This window comes from Rhyacophila brunnea, unplaced genomic scaffold, assembly GCF_057557595.1.
Source record: "Rhyacophila brunnea isolate RB1 unplaced genomic scaffold, BYU_Rbru_1.0 scaffold_24, whole genome shotgun sequence".
NCBI lineage: Eukaryota > Metazoa > Arthropoda > Insecta > Trichoptera > Rhyacophilidae > Rhyacophila > Rhyacophila brunnea.
Genome location: NW_028232904.1, coordinates 24,710,160 through 24,733,300, shown reverse-complemented (window position 1 = coordinate 24,733,300; position 23,141 = coordinate 24,710,160). Strand labels below are relative to the sequence as shown.

The 23,141-nt window shown below is 32.3% G+C and overlaps 1 protein-coding gene across 5 annotated transcripts in view; it reads right to left on the bottom strand.

Annotated features, from left to right (window-relative positions):
* LOC147069231 (uncharacterized) overlaps nt 1-23,141 on the bottom strand; it is a 255,369-nt gene that overhangs the window by 3,598 nt on the left and 228,630 nt on the right. For all 5 annotated transcript variants that reach the window (XM_085951658.1, XM_085951656.1, XM_085951655.1 and 2 more), the window contains exons 10-12: nt 14,635-14,786; nt 1,572-1,687; nt 1,076-1,243 (exon numbers count right to left, since the gene is read on the bottom strand). In XM_085951658.1, the coding sequence (XP_085807784.1) occupies nt 1,076-1,243; nt 1,572-1,687; nt 14,635-14,786 (436 nt within the window). The remainder of the gene's footprint in view (nt 1-1,075; nt 1,244-1,571; nt 1,688-14,634; nt 14,787-23,141) is intronic.

Here is a 23,141-nt window from a genome sequence, read left to right as displayed (position 1 = left end):
AGAACATGAACATAAAGCACAAAGAAATTAGCATTATGCCTGATTTTAGAGACCACTGGGTCTATTCTATACTTATCGAACACTAAATTGATAAATAGTATCAAACTTAGGGTAGGTTTGTATCAAAATGTTAGCACTTATTGTAACAATTACACGAAGCCGGTTTTTATTGTTGCAATAAGTGCGATATTTTAACAGCAGCAAGATAGGTGCTGTTAAAATATAGCACTTATTGCAACAATAAAAACCGGCTTCGTGTAATTGTTACAATAAGTGCTAATATTTTGATACAAACCTACCCTAAGTTTGATAATATTTTTCACTTTATCACTTTAGCGGTCGATAAGCATAGAATAGACCCACTGGTCAAGCTTTCAATTTTAAATTACTCCATAACATGACTTCGAGACTTAACAATATTTGGCAGTAACCTCATGAATCTTGCTTGCTGATTTTTTGTTAGATTCATGTATCAAATATTTGGTATTTTTCTAAATCAGTGTGCATGGTGGTACTCTAACCTTAAATTACATTTCAACTCCACGTATCCGGATTTTTTTTTTTTTTTTTTAGAATTATTAATAACCATGTCCTTGCTTTTTCGTACAAGGTGGTTGTTAGTAATTTTGAACAATCACAAACACCAAGGCTTTGAGAAAAATACATAAATGTTTTTTTTGTAATGACCGGGAATCGAACCCAGGAACTCTCGGGTGGAAGGCGAGCGCCTCACCAACTGCACCACGAGAGCCGCCTATCCAAGATCCAACGCTAAAAAGATAACAACACCCGTTAGATGCAGTTTGTAGGTATTTCAATTATGAAGTCATCATGATTGGGAGAGCAAAGTAATAAGATAACTTAGTATTTGGGTTGATGTAGATTTTCTATTTTATATGTTATTTGCTATATTTTATTCAGAGAACTTCAAACACTTCTTTTTTTCTATCGGGAACAAATGTAAAAGCGGTGCTCCTGGATACACGCGAGATTCTTGACAAAATACATATTAAGCAACAGCCAGTGCATATTGTGATAAATAACAGAAATTGTTGGAAAGAATTAGCAGTTTTACCTCCATAGTTCCTGTATGGCCTTGGTGTACTTTTAGTAGTCCTCGTCATGGGTCTGTCATATGTGACCATCGGGCTGACAGTAAAATTTTTCAACATTTGAGGAAGCTCTTCATTCCAATAGTTCATGTAGCGGTTCCGGTAATGATGACCAGTATAAGGTGGTATACCTGAAATTAAAATACCACGATGAGATTAGAAAAATATATTCATTTTTAACCACACCTTAAGAAAATGTCTTATATTATTACGTTATCTGTGCAAAGCTCCTAGAGTATGTCACTCTTTTTCCAGTAATGGGCAGTCGTTAATGACCTGCCACACTATTTGAAACGTGTTTCCCTTATATAGACAACAGTCATCGTCCCCCAGTTTTAATCTGTTTAAATTGGCTATCAGGGCTCCGTGGTTTGTTAAAATTGGTGAGTCAAAAAATAGCTAATGAAACTTTTAAAAATATAAAAAAGAGTTTCTTCAATATTGTTGCTTATGACTTACCCAAATGGAGAAATGATTGATTTTGCGTATTATAGTGTGGCCACTCGATGTCATACTTGTCCCAGTCTTTTGGTCCAAGATTGAGAAAAGCATTTTTTCTTGGTTTATTAGGATTTCTGTAAAGAAAAGGTACAATAATTATATCAACCATCATATAATAATTACAAGATAAAAAGAACTTTTTATACACAACGTTTTTAAATTTTCTGTTGAATCATATAAACTTGAATTGACTAGCTTAAACGATCAAAAAAAATTGTATTTGATAGAAATAATACTGAAATGTCATTTTGACACTCATATTGATTTCCATAGTAACGCACGTATATATTAATAATTTAGTTGTTAGGACCCTAGCAACCAATAATAGTGGATTAGATTACGGATTTCTTCCGAAATAACTTTTCATACAAAACAGAATTAACTGAAAATAAATTTAATTCTACTTAAAAATGGCTAAACGTATTTAAAAAAAAATGCATTGGCATCGTGTTTTGATATATTTTAAAAGTTTCAAATGTCTAGCTAGTCGGAAAGTTAGTTAAAAATCGATTGCTAGATTTTTACCGGACAAATAAGAATACGACCTAATAAAAACGTTGTAAAATAGGTTATGACTAGAAATATTATTGCATGCGACATAGTTCAAAATACACAGCATGAATGTCACTTGTGTTTAGTTCAAAAAGTCGCAGAGAGTCCATACTATTTTACAGCGCGCAAATCGCCTTACAAGCTAGTACTGCAGTACACATGTCATGATTGCCGCACGACTGCAGAGGGCCTGTCAGTATCAGATTACGATATACCAAAAACGACAATTAATGGCGATGATTAGAATGAAATGACATTACATGTTAAAAAAAAAGTCCTTACGTCCGCTAATATAAATAATTTTGTCAGATGAACAATAAATTGCGTTTCTTCGTTTTGACAGGAAGTCGCATCGAATCACTGTCGGGCTGTGTGCGCGAGTAAAACTTTTTACATTGTTATGAGGTTTGATTTATGGCTGTGTCGTAGTTGAGAAGACTTTATGTATGCGAAGCACCTTCTGAGTAAATTCAATATTTATTATTGCATGAGAATTTTTAGTCGACTATTCTGACGATGGGTTTATGGTTCGACACAGCTGACAAACAGTAATACTGTACTATATTATTTCTGTTTACATTGTTAAAAAATAGACAATAATATTTCATAATAGTCTAGGTGTCAAAGTTTTCATGAAAATTAAATTATTTTACTTTACACAAAACGTCCGCCTACATCATATCGTCACTGTTCTGGCAAAAGACACTAATTCGAAAAAATGACATATTGAGCTATTTATACCAAAATGTTATTTCAAACTTTACCGTCTTGAAACCTTCTTAATAAATAAACAGTCTTTATTTTAAAGTCATCCTTTTTACGATTACTTAATAAACTCACATGATAGACCATTTCAAAAATTTTAACAACTTCAAAGTCAATTTACTCAAAACTAGTATTCTCCAGTTAGTGTATTCTGCCAGAACAGAGACGATATAATAAATATACATATGTGAAAAAAATATTGGATATCCATGTGGCTAATTGAAAATATATTTCTTATGCAAATACTTGATATTTTCATTTATTTTAATTTAGTTAGGAATTTATTTCTTTAAAATATGCAATTTTTAGAATATTTGTATATTATCTAATCCGTCGAAATATAGAAAAATATTAAAAAAAACATATGAATATTAAATCAAATCGCATAAATACTATTTTTCATATTTCTACCAATATAGCTAGTAATAGGCTCTCGTGGTGCAGTGGGTAAGGCGCTGTCCTTCCACCCGAGAGTTCTCGGTTCGATTCCTGGTCATGACAAAAACATTTATGTGTTTTTCTCAAAGTCTGGGTGTTTGTGATTGTTCAAAATTACTAACAACCACCTTGTACGAAAAAGCAAGGACATGGTTATTAATAATTCTAAAAAAAAAAAAAAGCTAGTATTCGCAAGTCACTATGTATATCTGCAAGATATCTCATTCTATAACATCTTGTAGTATGTGTGCGCCTGCCTTTAATTCCGTTATGAAAAAAAAAAGATTTATTTTTATGAAAAACTTTCACTAATGTGTTTCGATATTTTATTATATTATATTCTTTTTAAAGTCAAGCTTCTAAGCGTAATGTGGCAAGCCATCAAACACACTCTCATAATAAAGCACCGACAATAAAACCACTCCGCCAAACGACAAAACCGAGATTTATTTTTTCCAATCAAAAGCCTACATCGGCGTCTCTTTATTTTGATTGCGAATCATTATCATTTATCATTCTCTCGGTTTGCAATGCATCACAACGCTCACTCATCCAATAACACCTACCCATCCAGGAACACTCAACATTATTGGTATTTGAACCAATATTTTAATATTAATAATTATGAATTTTATACTAGCAGAAATTCACAACTTTTAAAAATATTTCTGCTGGTCGTATATGCTCATATAAAACCCTTGCAAAGATAGACAAAAAAAGTAAAATATACAACTAAAACAGTATATCACAATTTATTAACATAATATTATTATAACTACTTATTTTAATTTATACTAGCTGACTATACTGTAGATGAGTGCAATATAATATACATTTGCCTTTATATTTGTGGAGTTACTGCCACAAGTTGGTAAGTATGGAAATCACATTATGGTGTATTTGCAATTTAAAGTTTAATATTCCCCCTAAAATAAGTCACAATGCTAATTTATGTTTAGTTTACATATGCATGCTCTATGGTCAATACTCTATAATATGATATTGGATGACTTTGTTTTTTTTTTTTTGGGCGGGAATTAATCGCACAATGCAATAATCAAAATTCACAAAAAAAAAATAACTTTAACATTTGGAAAATAGTTTTCACGTATATTAAATGATTTCAGAAATAAATAGATGAAATCACATAAAATAGTTTGTTTCACAAAACAAAAATCATAAATCACTCATTGTAAATATAAATCCACTCAATTTTGACAACTGCACACATTTGTAAAATTGTTTTCACCGATAAATAATATATCGCACAAAGAAAAGGTAGAAATTCACAAATGTCAAACTAATAGTTATTATAGCAATACAATTTTACTAGAAGGCAATCGCAAAAATGATGCTTAGGTGTCAATATAATTAATGTTTAACGCAGTAATATAAATATGTATATATATTATTTGATGTAAATCTACGACCAAATAACACCACCTAGGTATTTATACTTATCTTTTTCGGTTCATCGATATAAATTTTGGTAAATGTGGCGCAGATGCCGTCATGAGATTGTATAAGTATCTTTTTTGAACTAAACCTAATCTAACCTAACCTATTCTAACGTAACCTAACCTAATATAACTTAACTTAACCTAACCTAACCTAACCTGACCTGACCTAACCTAACCCAACCTAACCTAACCTAATGAAGGCCTCCGACTTCCTGACTAGCTCAGGCACTTGGAAGTGGAGGTTCATTAATGTGGAGGAACAGGCAGGAACCTCATGGACGTGGAGTAACCAAGAAGTCACGGGGCACAAAGTCAATTAAACACCAGATGAAATCTTCAGAACTCGTATTTTATTGTTATTAGAATATGTTTGGCCTTATGGCATTCCTTCATCAAGGATTATAGTCCAAAGGTATCATTCACATTGGTATCGAAAGTCCCAAAGTTTATAATAATTAAAAGAAACTCGATTTATTGTTATTATCCAAACACCACAATTAGTAAAAAAAAAAAAAAAGTCAAATCAATTAATATTCGAAGTTCACAGTTCGAAGTCTCAATAAACAAGAGTCAACTAATATCCGAAGTCACAAAAATAACCACTTTTATTACTGATTAATTAAAAATTAATTCGAATATTATTATTTAATTATTTTAAAATTAACTTGATTATTATTAACTAATTATTTAACATTAACTTAATTATTTCTAATTAGTTATGCAGACGAGATCGTGAGGGTCCCGGGGCAACAAGCCGTCGCTGAAGCGACTCCCGGAACCCGCAAAACAGACTGATTTTGGATTTAATAATCTTGCCTTTTTATCCGTTAGGGGTGGTAGTATTTCTTACCAATTCACCGATCACCGATACCGCCATATGCTACACATTTATATAAGGTTGACGGATGTCAATCTATCAACCAAACATATAGCGATATCGATGTACGTAATATGATTAATATTAATATTACTTTAATTACATTAATTCCTTAATTACTATATACCACTAACGCCCGTCTATACATCTTTATCCGACTAATCCATTGCCTATCTATATTACATTTACCCACTATATTACAATTTATATTACATATTAGCATTACAAACAAATCATATTTTACATTTAGTTTAATTTAATTATCCCCTTACCTAAGCATATATTTAATTATTATTTAATCTTATAACCTTATTACCTTATATTTACATGATCTGCGACCGACTTATCTACTCCACAGCTCACCTTGCGGAGTGCTAACACTCGACAAGGCAAACTGTGGGACTTCTACATACATTGAATATTGTTATGCTTTGTCGAGGGTCGTAATCATCTAACCGGTGGCACATTGACTACCAGGATCAGACCGAGCGGCTGGGAGGTAGGGGAAGCTGTTGTACCTTGGACAGGGTTGTACCTCGAACACATGCATGTTTTTGTATGTTGGCGCCATTTTATCTTAAAATTTACAATAGTAGTTTGAACACCTTCATCTTAGTGGATAATTAACGCTAGTTTCAGATGGCAAGCGGCACGCGTGTTTATGTGAAGTGAGTTTGAAAATTTTCGTTCGTAAAAGTAAGTTTTTTTCATTTTTTTTTTTTGTAAATATATGCCATACTATGTTTCTTGTGTGAATAAGTAATAGTGTAATTGAATTAAATTTCATATGTCCATAAGATTGGGTTATTATAGATTTTGTATTTCTTACCTAAAAAAACTATTAATTGTTTTTGTCATTTTGGCGTGGTGTTGTACCTTGGACATAAAAAATGCGTTGTACCTCGAACATGTCCAAGGTACAACGCGTTTGCCACCCATATTGTGTATGACTATGATTAGTATTGTTCATTCATTTAAACATTCAATTTAATTCAAACTATTGTTTAAACTTGTTCCAGGTGTTTACTTAATATGCCTCGTACGTATCAAGACAGGAATCAAGAGGGTTCGCCCGGATAACGAAAAAATACACAGTGCGATCCGTTTAATAAAATAACATAAATATACGCTGAACAGAGCTCCGAAACTAAACGGGTTACTCAGAAGCACAATAAGAAAGTATATTCATCATTTTGAAAATACTGAAAAGCCTGCACCCTTTATGAAAATCTTGCTTTAAAGAAAATTTTCAGTGAAGAAGAAGAACATAATATGTTGCTGCAATACATTACAGAAGCTGCATCTTTGCAGTATGCCTTCTATGATAAGACCTCACCCCAAAGCTGCCCCGCGGAAAAATAATCGCCAGGGGCGAGAAAAGGGTCGATCTCGTAGTCTGACTGATACACCGGAGAAATTAAGAATCGAGCATAAGAAGAAAACCAAGCTGGCGAATACTTAAAATATTATTCCATCGAAAAAAACTAATTATGTTCTTAAAAAAGTTTCTGCTGTTAAGAAAAGGCTATTAGTTAGTTTCGAATCTTCATCAGCAGAGTCATCGGCTGATAATTTTGCACTTCAAGACTCCAGCGATTCAGAAGGACCTCAAGAATTTCCAGATTAATTTTAATCTACACTGAATTTAGGATATCAAGTGGGGGATTTTGTAATTTTTCTTTATGAAAGAGAATAATTATTTTCTAGGAAAGATCCTAGAAATATGCAAGGATGGAGCCAAGATTAGCTCAATGCAAAAATCGCTAAAGGGTTGGAAATGGTCGGAGAACATCGACTCGAAGAATTATCCTTGAGGTGACGTAATCCAGAAAATTCTACTACCTGAAAAATGCCAATCTAAATTTACTTAATTTACTAAATTTTAAATCTACATTTATCAAGTTAAGGAAATGGTCAAGTATTAGGGTGATAAGGAAGAGATAATTGAGGTTTTAATATTAAATACGATTCATTTTATGTGTTATAATATCTACCCAATTCTAATTAAGATAATTATGGTGTATAATTAAGTATAACTGTTATGAAAAAATGTTCTTCTGTTCCATAAAATATATTTGTAAAAAGCTTATTTTCTTTTGTCGTAATAAACAAGCGAATACGAATTTAATAAACCTGTGTTTTTATTTAGCATAGGTACCTAAATGTCCCCTTATTAAGATTTTTAAATGTATGTCCAAGGTACAACCTTCATATGTTCGAGGTACAACACCCCTGTTGTACCTTGGACCTAAATCCACATTTTTTTATATGGCCTAAAATCACCATAAATATCAAGATATTTAATTTGATACATGTATCAAAGCATGCGCAACAGATGCTAAAATCAAACCAACTAAAGTTGGCAATTTTACCTATAACCAGTAATTTATGAAAAATCAAAAACAGAAAATAGGTCCGAGGTACAACAGGTTCCCCTACTACTCCTTATGAGAGCGCCCCCCACAGGGGCGGAAAATCATGTGTGTGTCACTAACCTAACCTAAGCTACCCCAACCTAATATTACCTAATATAATCTTAGTTTGTGATAATGAAGTAAGTATCTAAATCTATGAGCATTTTAAATTATTAACAATTATTGGATCGAAAAGCCTATGCGCCGACAGAAAAAGGTATTTATTATAATTGTCTACATGGAATAAACTGTTTTCTCATAAAAGCTCATGACGGCATCTGCGGCACAATTACCTAAGTTTTAATTAACGTCACTTTTTAAATAGGTATTTATAGTATTATTTGAATATGAAAGTAGGTACCTAATACATACTTATGTTTTGCCAAAATATTCTTTAAAATCATTAAACCTAATTTTCATTGTGTTTATATTCTTTTACGATTAATTGGGTTACAATAGTATATTGATACGTGAAGACTACTTTTTCCTTAGTGCAAATCGATCATTTGATTGTTGTAGTTGATTTGTGAATATCATCCATTTCTGATGTGACGAACATCTTTTTAAATGTTGTCAGCGCTTTGTGAAAACAGTCTATTCAATTGTGCGAATATATATTCCCCTTTTTTTCTAGCATACATTTTATAATAATTATATCTATGCATATGATAATCCGTTGTTGATTCTAAATAATTAAATTATTGACTTACCAACCTTTTCCGTAATTGCCTTGATTATCAAAGCAAATACGGGAATCAAAGTCTTTAATATAATTCTATAAATTAGAGATAATATATTTGTTGACATAATAACTATTTGAAAAGGTGCTATAACCATGGACATCCGATGTGCCAAAGATGGCTTTATTATCAATTTGAACATGAAGACGTTTATAAAAATACTCTCTTATGGTATTAATATAATTTTTATGTAGTCATAAATGTTGATTTGTAAGATAAGAAAAGGCAAGCCATTATAATGTCACATAATTATGATTTTCCTACAAGGCGTACAGATTATCTAGGCATTTTCGACATTCACACAGCACTCTGGAACACAACGTCATCTTACTATTAAAACCTCGTAAGTCTGTTTGAGAAGAATGTTAGGGGAACAAAAAACGTAATAAATACAATATTTCAAATATCTCTAATCGGTAAATCTGCTAACACTGGTTGTGAAATACGAGGTTTTAATTCTATGCTTGAAACCACAAGATCTACGAATTTTTAAAATTTGTCAATAGATGAACAGTATAAATACTAGTCTAGAGAACCGAGGTTTTGATATGATTTAAAAGGTTTTCTGATTTAAATTTTGTCGAAAAACTTAATTTTTCTATAATATTGGACTTACGAGGTCTTAATAGTAAGGTGAAAGTTAAATAATATTATTAATTATAAATGCGTCGTCGTCATAATATATTAGAATTTTTATTTAAAAATAAATTGTGGGGCCAATAATATCTCATTTACTTACATTATTTATCAAACCTCTCTAGTATATAATTATTATTATTTAGAAATAGATTAGGATAAAATAAATTGACGACTCCTGAATCAGTTTATGATGAACGTATGGCCAATACACAACTAGTTGCAAGCTATAAATCAACTATGTGAGCTATATACAATTGCAGATAGCTTCTATATAGCTAACATTTAACTCACCCCATCAATCCTTTGTCTGTTCAGCTGCGTCAGTAATATTTCAAAATAGCAATTGCATTTCTCTTACCAACTAATTCTGTTTTGTATAGATATCAATAAATGCCAGTCATTTTAATTACCTACTATGTACTGGTATTACAATCAAATTTAACTTCCTAGCAATAATTATAGTATGGTAATACAATAATGATAGTAGATGGAATATTAAATTTTGGCTGTGATACCTGGCATGAAATTTGAATAATAATTAGATCTTTTAATTGTCAATAAAACCACATATAATCATCATCTATACTTGTGGGTCTATTCTATACTTATCGAACACTAAATTGATAAATAGTATCAAACTTAGGGTAGGTTTGTATCAAAATATTAGCACTTATTGTAACAATTACACGAAGCCGGTTTTTATTGTTGCAATAAGTGCGATATTTTAACAGCAGCAAGATAGGTGCTGTTAAAATATAGCACTTATTGCAACAATAAAAACCGGCTTCGTGTAATTGTTACAATAAGTGCTAATATTTTGATACAAACCTACCCTAAGTTTGATAATATTTTTCACTTTATCACTTTAGCGGTCGATAAGCATAGAATAGACCCATTGATCAATATAATATTTATGTTTGTGGTAACATTATAATAATAATTAGAAATAAATTTATTTCAAATTTGGAATGCAATATTATATTAAACTACTGTAAGTTGACCTATTTCTAAGGTTATTCTAAATTTAAAATTGATATACAACATATCGTATCTGTTCTGGCAGAACACACTAACTGGAGAATACTAGTTTTGAGTAATTTGACTTTGAAGCTTTTCAAATGTTTGAAATGGTCCATCATGTGAGTTTATTAAGTAATCGTAAAAAGAATGACTTTAAAATAAAGACTGTTTATGTATTAAGAAGGTTTCCAGACGGTAAAGTTTGAAATAAGGAACATTTTGGTATAACTAACTCAATATGTATTTTTTTTCGAATTAGTGTCTTCTACCAGAACAGTGATGATATTATAGTACTGCATATATCAAAAGTTTTATGTTTTAAAATACTGTAATAAAAGTATAGCTCAGAAATCTGGTGCATGACGAAAACTATGCAAAGAACATTAGGCTTTTTTGGGTAGAGCGTGTAGCTCGGTATTTTCGGACACATCGTTGTACAGTAATCCACACATAATAGTACAGTTCATCAAATTGAGCTGCCTCAGATGGCTACGTAACATAAACAGGGTGGACAAATAAAATGAGATTCGGAAAGCCAGAAGGCAAAGGAAGATATGGCTGAGTTCATATAAGTTGGAGACATAGATTCGAGTTAAATTTAAAGATCTTTTGTATTGTTAACTGAAAGAAAACATCTTTGGATAGACCTGGAGGATAGAGTCAAAAAGGAAAAGAAAAAATAAGAAATAAATGTGTAACGTCATTTTTGTACGATCCCTAATAAAAAAAATATTATACTTATTTTACACTATCATAAACCAACTAACGACCATTCAACTGATTCTGTAATAGCTTTTGTATTCAGTTTCAATAAAGTGTTTGTGTAATTCTACTGTTTCATTTTGCAAGCCTTCTTAGATTATAACTTTAGAAACGTGAAACATTTTCATATTTTGTAAATTAAATCATACAATAACCTAAAAAATCGCTGTGTGTAATTATGTCCGCGCATTAGAAGTTATACTTCTTTGGAGTAACAAAACAAAAACAAAACTTGTGTTAACCTAGATTCTTCGACTAGCTCTTAATTATCTTGTTAAATTACAATTAAATTTCAATGAAAAGGGCCACTTATTGGAGTACCGTTGGTTTAATTCTATACAATTTAACTAATATTATTAAATTATATAATTATTTATCATTGTTTTTATTTTTAAAGTGACAACTGCCACTATGACGTTTAATCGATTGTTTACATAGGTAATTGCAAATGGCCGACAATAATAAATTTATTGCCTAAGGAACGGAACAATTCTACTATCAAACTTGCGCTTGTAAACAGTTGACTGATACGGAGCTAACTTCATACTGTTGCGCACTTTAGCAACGATTTGCGCACGCAGCTCTCAATTTCACTCTCTACCAAATTCCCCAAAAAAAGTAAGTATAACTTTTTGCGTTGATCTTTAAACCGCCCAAAAAATCTACAGTAAAAATTTAAATTCCTTACTTACATCTTGCCGTTTTGAATCCTTTGCTTCTACTATAATATAATATGTATGTAAGTATCAATGATACTAGTCAGAATTACAAGGGTGACATACTTTAATATATATGTTTCGTTGTCAAAACAAAACAATGAAGCGGAAGCAATTGTTAGCATGTCCTTAATCATAACTAGATCAGTGGGGTATATTATGATTTGTTTAATTGCGAAAATGTTTCTTGTAATGTATTAACTGTATTTGTATAAATAACATGGACAATCCATAAATCCTCACTTATCTCGAGTCCAGACACTCGACACAGTCAACTGTCATTCCACGGGTCCTGTCTCTCGGTTATAATAACATCTCGGTACATTGCCCGTCAGTTCTATAATATAGTCAATCTCATCAATACATCCGTATACGCGATTGTAACTCATTACTCTGTCATCTTTATCATTGTATTTATTTATTCTTGTATCGAAAAATAAACTCTCTCCTAGAAACCTTCAAGTAATTACGACTTTATCTTCATACTGCATTATCCCCAAATACATAATATAATATTACATTATTATGTATAAGTATTTAAAATTATTTTTAAGCTCTGACTCAGAATATTAGAACTAGAATATTCGTTATAATATTATTATGAAATACTATATTAATTACAAACAATTATATTGTGAGAAATAATAACGTGTTTTGGATATTAATTTCTATTAATAAAGCCCCTGCTGTTATTCCCACCAAAATAATTAATGTTGCACAATGAAATTTAATGCGTACTTTTAATTAACAAATGGAAAATATTTCCAGATGTTAAAATATAATATTATTTCCAAGAAGCAAGAATAGTAAATACGATATTATTTTTACCTACAATAATTTTAATTAAATATATTATATTATTGGTAGGTACATTAAAATTTATTCAGTTTTAAAGATGTCTGTCATAATAATATAATATATTAAAAATATTAAAGTCAAACTATATTTGCCTGATTTTTTTACTACTTGGCCACAACCAACTTTCCCTTTGTTTGTATTATAACATAATAAGTAATATTTTTTTTATTTGTAAGACATAGTTCTAGAAGTTCAAAATAAATATGTCTTTCAATTTGATATTTGAAAATACTTATTTTTGCTAACTTACTAACAACTCTAAAAATAAATTGATGAACCTGACATAATATAACGCTAGCAAGAATCGGATATGGTAACACTTTTACTCTATTACGTAAAGCTCTGTGTCTTTATCTGGAACTCCTGTGGGTCTATTCTATACTTATTGATCGATAAAGTGATAAATATTATCAAACTTAGGGTAGGTTTGTATCAAAGTATTAGCACTTATTGTAACAATTACAATAAGATGTTTGTAATTGTTACAATAAATGCTTAATTTTAACAGCACATCTCTTGCTGCTGTTAAAATTTAGCACTTATTGTAATTGTTACAATAAATGCTAATATTTTGATACAAACTCACCTTAAGTTTGATAATATTTATCACTTTATTACTTTAGAGGTCGATAAGTATATAATAGGCTCACTGGATGATTCTATTGTACGACAAAATCTTTTTGGCTACGTGTGAAAACTGTGAACTAACATGCTCCGCTCATTTTTACCAGGAATTCCATTATAAACTAACAAGCTCCTCCCATTTAGTAGACAGCAGCGCCTAGAAGCGTAGCCAAGAAGATGTTGTCGTACAATAGCTGAGTTCACAAATTCACAATACTTCTATGTGATTCTTTCATTTTATTTCTTGTGATTCATTTAGAGTTTTCACCACTAGCATAGAATAAGCTATTAGACTGGAAAGAGGGTTTTATCTGGCTATTATGCTATATATTAATATAAACATGAGCTACAACAGTAGAACCTCCATTATTCGGAATAATAATTATAACGAATATACTCCAAATAATGATAAATCCAGACAAACGAAAATACAATAATAAACCCATTTTGCCTCCTGAATATTTCCATTACATTAAAAAAAACATAGAGAATCTTTGATCTGGATAATCATGGTCTGCATAGTTGGTATGTTGTATTAAATCAATAAAAACTATTGTTTTTATCAAGTCAATTACTGATTTTATATTAGTTAATATATTATATTATTACAGCTAACTTATATAATATTTATTTAATTTTTAGCTAAAAAATGTTTAATCAAAATACAACGAAATATTTTAATGATCCCCGATCTGCTAAATACCGATAAAATGGTTTCACGGCAATGAAACTTATGTTTACGTAACAGTTTATTCTATCTCACTCCGACTCAATTCTTTATCGCTAAGAGCATATCCAGATAACGCGTGCCTCGCCGCGATACATCGCGTGTGTATGTGGACAGCTCAATGAGGTCACCTGTACCTCGACCGTGCGCGAAAAGTGACTCACTGCGATTACATGTGGACGGCTCAATGAGGTCACATGCACCTGGAATGCGCGCGAGTTTTTACGCGCGAGTCAAAACGCGCCATCTGCACAGGGTCTAAGCCGGTTTTTTCAGACTTCGCACTACTTTACCACTGTCATGGCTTGTTAAAGTGTTAAGAATAATAAATAAAAAACACATTTACAATTAAGCAACTCGGCTTATTACCTACATGTATGTTACATCGGATAATTAACTATGGATTTATAATAAAATAAATATAATTACCCAGTCCTCGCGAAGTTGGTAAAGAAGGTCATCATCACTTCGCTGAAGAGCTTCTCTTGGGGACTGTACTCTTCACGAAAATGGTTTTTGCTGGCTCCCAATGGTACGCCAAACATGTATGCCAATTCCTCGCCATGGACGCTTTTGCTGAGCTGAAACAATTAAAATAATATAATATTACTAGCTGATCCGGCAAACGTTGTTCTGCCATATAAATTATTTCTAGTGAATATTTTGGTTATTAAATAAAAAAATAACGAATGTATCGTAAGTGTGTGGGGATGGGATCTATGACAGAATGAGAAATAGAACGCTGTAGACGATGACCGCCGATAAAAACAAAAAAACATCAACCATTCATTTTCTCAATTCAAAATGAGTAATGATGTTCATAATGAATGAATTACCTGTGACAGAATCTCGTTGTTTAATGTTTATGCAATATCCGCCTTGTCCCTTCCAGAAAATTAGCGGATATTGGAGAGCGTCTTATGAATGGTGTGTGTCAGCGATGAACTCCAGATTATTGTTTCTTCTTTGAATCACGATTTCTCGCGTCGATGTGCGGTCGCCAACCATGATTCCAGCAATGTCGTCAACAACATGCGCATTGAATCGACACACGTGCTCTCCAGCTGGTGTTTTATCAGGATTGATGACAATAGCGTGATTGTCACTTTGCAATTTGTGCATGTGTGCTTTGAAGAATTTCAATAATTCATTGTGCTCATTCAACAGGGCGTGTAGTTCGCCAACGATGCGCCTGGCATTAGGCAAATTGAGGCTATTGTAGCCACAACGTGCATCCACATGATTGATGTCCTCACCGCCCATGAAGTAGATTTGTAAAAATTGATGTGGTTCGTTTGGCATTGGCAGCAATGAGCCTACTTTGTGGTATACTTGGCCGTTGATTTTGAACGTAGAATGGAATTGTTGACCATTTGCCGCAATATTGTGAACTATTTCTGTTACTCCGAACGAAGTCATTTGGAAGCATGGATTGAAAGTGCGAATGGACTTCAGGAACAGGTTTGAATCTGGAACCGTGCCGATGAGCAAGCCGTTCAATGGTTCTGGTGGTATCTCAATTTCTGGTAGTTGCACTTTTCCTGATGCGCAACACATCCCGGCTGACTCATGTTTGAATTTGAGCGCATGACAATGGGGACATTCTTTATCCATAGCACCAATCAGCACTTTCGGATGAGCGGAATATTCAATATCTGGCTCGTACTTGAATGCGTAACGAAGGAACAAAGCGGATGTAAATGTTCGATGTACTTGTTGGCGTTGTCGCTCATTTGCTCTGCGTGTGTTAACTACGAACCGGCGCGCTTGGCTCCGTTCCAATTGTCGTTGTTGATTTCGTTCAGCTCATGCCTCTTGTGATTGGGGTGCACGCAATTGCGACATGCTTACACGCACGTTTTTGTTATCTTGTTGGATTTGTTCGTCTGTTCTTTCTGCTCTACTATTTCGCATGTTTGTTGCTTTACACTTTTTGTTTGTTTGTTTGTAAAACACGCACATAAAAATAGATAAATTAAAATAAATCGTACAAAATTTTGCACGCACTGCGTTGTGATATGCCGAATGAAATGTCAAAATGACGCGACGCTTCTCTTGAATTCTTCTCGGACGTAGTACCATCTGTCATTCAACAACATAAATAATTTCGTTCTGTTTGAAATACAGACGACGATTAAATTTGTTCATACAAAAATAATAAAATCGCGATTAAAAAATGGGAGAGTGGGGGTAGGAGGGTGAAAATTTGGGGTTTCAGGTATTTTTTTATGCCAAATAATTAAAAAAATACAAAAAAAAATTGTCAAAAAAATAAAAGAAAATTTTTCTGGATAGAGATACCCTAATCACCTAGCGGTATGAAATATACTTGTTGACCTATTCTCATACCTAACAAATATATATAAAAAAATCATAAAAATCGGTCGAGCCATTTCGGAGGAGTTCGACCACAAACATCGTGACACGAGATTTTTATATATAAAGAGATTAAGGGGGGACACGCTCAGCGTAGGTCAAAATGGAGCTTTTATTCTTTTTTCAAAGCATGATCTTGGACATACCTTAAACGTTGTAGATAATCTATTTATATAATTTTGAAGCATTAATATCTTTTATATTTATTTTAAAAATTTGATGACTGCATAAAGTATTTTTATTACATAAAACAGTATTCTTTTAAACCTCTCGCTCTAATGTTTTAGAATATAGTCATATTTCAGTACATAACTGTGCACTGGTGTTAAGACTTTTTACATTTATTAATTTTTAATCGCATTTATGAACCATCAGTATAATTTATATCGACATTATTATAGTGAAATATTTACGATAAAAAATTATATTGATAATCTCTGTGATCCCAAATTTGACAAGAATTAGGCATTTTATTATTCAAAAAATAGGCAAGATTAACACATTTGAAGATAATTCTAAAGATATTCTGTATAAGCTACGTTTTTGACCATTTAAGTGTGATAAATATCCTACGAATAATGATTGCTTTATAATAATTATTGATCTAAGAATAAGGTAGTGTTTTTTTGAAATGCGCCATTTCTTTTGGTATTCCCCAGTAGTTAAGCTACAACATACGGCCGTAGCCATAAATTGACAAACTATAATTGAAGTAGGGAGTAAAATAATGTTAACGCGTGTGTTTGAGCTGAGCACGTTCACCCTTAAAATCTATTACAGTAAAAGTATTTCTTTTACCACATACAATGTCTACATACCGATTTGGATGCAGGTGGTATATATTGAATAAATTATTAAGCGATAAGCACTCTTCAAAATTGTACTAGGAGCTTCTCAAGAAGAACTTTTCGAAACCGTGGTGTTTTCAGCGCGCATCTTTAGTACTGTCAGACAACAAGATCTCGTCGATAACAGCAAGTCTTTTTAGTCGCATAGACGACTTCTCAGTGCTGTGCCTGTCATGGCGGCAACGCATGGTTTAAATAATGTATCAGCTCCTTTTTTAGATACGACTCCTTTTCTTCTTTGCAATAAAACAACAGTTTACTAATAATAATTCTTACATCCCTCTTAATCGTTAAAGACATATTTTTATTATAAAAAAATCGGTGTGTGTACTTATGTACGCGTGTTAGAAGTTATACTTCTTTGGCGAAACAAAGCAAAAAACTCATATTCTTATGTCCATTATGAATTAATAAAAAAATAATATTGGCGTGTTATTATGACTATATTCATTTTGGTCTCAATGGTATTTTATCGATAAAGGTACCGTCAGCAATTAGTATACGAATAAATAATATTATTGCAGAATGTACCTACTTTGGAAGAAAAAAATCTCAAAACCTGTGTTTGAAAAATTTAGCAAACCGCTATTTCGATCATTTTTACTTAAACAGATGACTGTAAAACTATTTTCGTCAACAATAATAATAATTTATTACAAATCAAAAGTAAAACATAAAATACTTAAGTCTTCAATTATTATAAACCGCTAATAAATAATTTGACATGGGATATGCTACAAATATTATCCTTAACTGTAAAAATATGTATTTTTGTATATGAACTGTCTAAACATTGTAAATTTACAACTTACCATTGTTTGAATTATTTACCAACTCAACATTCACAAAATTTGTTTATTTATTGATGTTTAATTTTACTCATAAATAATACTTACATAAATATACCCTCAAATCTTAATGAATAATCATAATAAAGATTGCAACATTATTTGGAACACCCGAACGTCACCGCGAAAAATAAATTAAGCTGCATCGCCGGGCAAAACTTTCGTCCCACGCCAAATTAATGCATTACATTTGCGCGCGTCATACACCAAAAATACACTTTGATCTGTTTTTCCAAAAGCCTTACCTTTACTTAGGCCTAAAGAAGTATAACTTCAAAAAAATCAAATTACGTTAATTGGTAGATCCGTACACCACGGAAAACGGATCACAATAGTGTGACCACTTGAAAAAGTACCTTCCCTTGGACGGATTAAATCCAAATTTAATTGTTTTTAGTCAAAGTCATTCACCGAAATACACAATATAATTGACCATAAACTCTAAAATGTCGACTTACCAACTTTTAGCAGTAACTTCACGATTAATACATACAATGTAGGTATAGTGTAAGATAAATCTTTGCTGTGAAAATATATCAACTATATTTTCATTACATTTTCTATCGGATAAATTTATTACGACTACCGTAACAAGATATTATCTGATTAATTTAGTAATCAAATAAATTTTGTTTGTTCAGTCGGGTCTCATAATATAAACTTGTTTATCCACTTTTGGTGTCTGCCTAACAATGTTTATTTATTTGGCGACTTGTCCTCCCTCTCATCTTTCTGTTTCAGACATTCATGATGGTTTGATTTCTGTTTACTGAACATATACAATCGATTCTCATTAAATGATATTTAGTACACATTTGTTATATTGTAATTTATGTACAATAGATTTCGAAATAAATTCTCACGACTAGCTATAAATAATTATTTCGTTGCCCTCTTCTCCCCTTTTTTGAAACATTTTTAATGTTTACCACTTAGAATCCACGTGGAATTTTTAGCATGGATACATGCTTTTGCTTTGACCTCCCGGGCAGATTCGTTACGAAAAATCGCACAGGCGTAACGGTCACAATTGTAGCGCGGCCGCTAGATACTACAAACGGCCGTGAGCCGCGCGACCCGAAATTTATTTTATGATAAATGTAGAGTTGTCACTTTATAACGTTGCGCTCCGTATCATATTTTATTAAATATATTGCCAATTTATTTATTACTACATATTGTAATACAAGTGAATATCATTTGATCTAATTTAATGCGAGGTAATCAGTCGAAGAGGCGTATCAGTTGTAACGTAATTTATTCCCGAACTTTGGAATAAAACGTTATTGAACACTGGCAATCTTTCGCTGGAGATTTTTTACATCGTTGACGTGGCAGTCTACGCGGAACAATTCTTAAGTTGGTATTTCCTGCGCGTGGCTCGCAATTTACGTGCGCGTCGCCGCAAACTTCAGTCTTTATCTGGATCTAGGCAAGTGCAGTCAAGTTTTTGTACGAGCGAGACGGTCTTCGGGCGACCGGCTACGAATGGCGGATGTTTTACCCGGTATTTATTGTATCACTTTTCTAGAAGATGAGATTCCTGTTTTTAACCTTTAATAACTCCCCACAGAAACTCTTGTGTTGTTGTGTTAGGCATGGCATTTGTTCGATTTCAATTTGTATTTCTCGTTGCTTTTGCTTCTTGTTTTAATTAAAGTCATAGTGTCCAATCTTGGAACGTACCTTAAACAATTTTATTATTTCATTATTTGCCCTGTTATGTCCCCCGTGTTTTGGTACACACAGTTGGAGGAATCAAGGCGAAGTGGCGCCCTTTCTAATTTACACTATAATTAATTGAACATTCTAAGGTGAAGTACTGGGAGCTTGAGGAACTATTTTGAATGGTATCCACGACCTTCAGATAAGTAGGTTTTATTTCTCACAGGGATGGGGATTCATATGCTATACCGCTGTTTGTTATATTTTTGAGCTAGTCCGGATGTGATAATGATACAGGTTGTACGCACTTTTAGTTGGTATAACCCGAATCGTTTACACAGTGCAGTAAAAAAGTGAAAAAAGGAAACCAACATTTCATCAATTTCATGGAGAAAACGTTCAGACTTCTGCTGATAACGAATTCAGCTCAACTATTCGTGGTGGGTGGTGCATCATATTGATCTTTGCTCGCCACATCGACAAAATTCATTCTAAAAATTACATAACTTATTTCAGCTATCATTAACCCATATTTACCATAACTTCTAACGATTATGTATAGCAAATACTTACGCATCAACAATACTTTTTGAGTTCATAAATTTTATACTCAGAAAAGTGCAATTGTTTGAATCCTTTGGGTTTGGTTACTTTGACAAATAAAATTTCTTTAAAATCTTGACAACCAGCATTCAGAGATTCAGTAGGCAAAGCATGTATCCATGTTTAATAATTTAAGCTGTCAGGTTTTAAGTAACCATCATCTCGACTGCTCCATGTAAGACGGAAGTAACTCCCTTTTTTTGGGTTTTTGAGTTAGGTGCACTTTCTTATGCAGAATTTTTTTCTCTATCTCCCTGTAAGACAGTGGTAACTCTAACGTAAATAGATTGTCTTTAAATTTAATTTAAAAATAGTCGTATGTCAAATACTAATATTATTTCCATGTGTTACAGATGTAAGTTGAATTACTGCCGTTTTCATGGGATATTATTTTTATGTACCGGCCGTAAGTCAGACATACGTCTATTTTCACCGGAAGCATTATGTCTATGGCGCAAAACTTGTTGATTGACATTTCTTGAAGTGCGTACGTATCACTGCAATAATCAAGTGAATATAATATTATACTATACGATATGACATCAAAATTATATCTAACAGAACAAAAATAATAATGGAAATGGTAAGCGGAGGATCTTTGCCCATAGTAGATACTAGTAAGTAGATTAGTAAATTAGTTATATATATAATAAATAAATATATATATATAATAGTTAGTTATTATGATTAGTTTTAATTTTGAAAGACAAGATACACCGTCGCCTATGATGCACCTTGATGAGAAGACAGGGATATTCTATGATGCTTCGGATGCTACTAATTTGGAAGAATTAGTACCAAACTCTGTATGAAAATACATACTTTTATAATTTGAAATATCCGATGGGATTCATGTACAAATACCTGACAGGTAATATAATAACTGTATATTACGTTTTACAGTGACCGGAAAATTTGCTTGATATCGAAAATGAAATGCATCCAGTAATACAATCATCTGGTATTCATAAAAGACAGGTGACACCTTGAGGAAAGATTGTTAGAAAAACGCATAAGAAATCCTGATAGTGGGCTGTCAATAAATCCAAAAAGAATCATAAGCGAGGTTTAGAAATATAAAACTTGAAAAGGTGAAGTTGCCAAGTTCATGGGAGCAGGTTGTAGGTTGAACTGTCGCCTTAAATGCATGACAGATGTATGTGATAAAGCACGAAAAACATATTTGAAGCTTTCTGGAAATTACCAGATCATGAAAAACAGTGGAATGTTATCACTCATACGTAAAATTTGTTGCGAAGTAGTAAATAAGAGCTTCCGGTGCCAATGATTCTAGACAAACCGTCTCACGATAATGTTTCCTAAAAATTATGAATGATGATTGTAATATTGCTGACATGCGTGTTTGTCAAAAGATGTTTATAGATACATTGGGAATCTCTGACAAAATGGTATCTACTGCGTGTAAAAAACTTGATGAAGGAGGTGCAATGTTAGCAGATATGCGAGAAAAACAATATTTAAAAGGGTAAATAAAATTTCTTCAGAGATCATAGAAACGGTTCGAGACCACGTACTACGTTTTTCAGTAGTCGAGTTTCATTATACCAGAAAATCGTCTAAAAAACTATACTTGGATAGCGACTTTTCCATTGCTAGAATGCATAGGCTCTATATAGAATGGCTGAAAGATGACAACATAAAACACCTGCCACTTTGCGTCAGTAATCAGGTGTTTTTATAAGTGAGTTCAACAATGAAACAACAGAAACCGAAGAAGGACCAGAGTGAGATATACGAGTATAAAGTTACAACAAAAAATGAAAAGGTAATTTAAAAAAATGCGTATGAAACTCATTTAACCAACAAAATGGAATTAAGAGCATTAAAAGGTGGTGACAAAGAGAAATTTGTAACCGACCAACATCTTTGTGTGGCTGTATTCAACCTGCAAAAAGTTCTGCAGACCCCGCAGTCAGATGTTAATAGTTTTTACTATAAGAGAAAATATGCAACATACAACTTTACTGTGTATGATATTGGGAAGAAGCAGGGCCATTGTTTTATTTGTGCATCAGTCAGAGGCAAAAAGGGGAGCAAATGAAATTGCAACATGCTTCTTAAAATTTATACGTGCCGCACATGAAACAGGCATAAAAACAATTATTTTATATTCTGATAACTGCGGGGGGCAAAATCGAAACCGCATTGTATTCGCTATGTTAGAATATGCAGCAAACACTCTAAAGATTGACATTACCCATCGCTTTTTAGAGAAAGGACATGAGGGGGACTCAACGCATGCAACAATAGAAAATGCAAGAAAACACAAAATTATATATGTCTTATTATATAAGAACGAAAACGCATTTATTTATTAGTTTAGGAGTTTGAAATCTTGTGTAAGCATAGAAAACATGCGTTATAACAAAATGCTATCAAAATCTCACTTTGTTAAAAGTGCAGTTAGCTGGTTTTGAGATTAAACAGTCGATATATCATTTTCAAAATCGTGTTTCCTATTATAAGACACCATACTTTTTTATACCTTGCCTTAAATCTGTCACAAATAAATTATAATTTCATATAATACTTATTTATAGGTACTGTATGTAAATGAACAAATTAAAATTTTTAA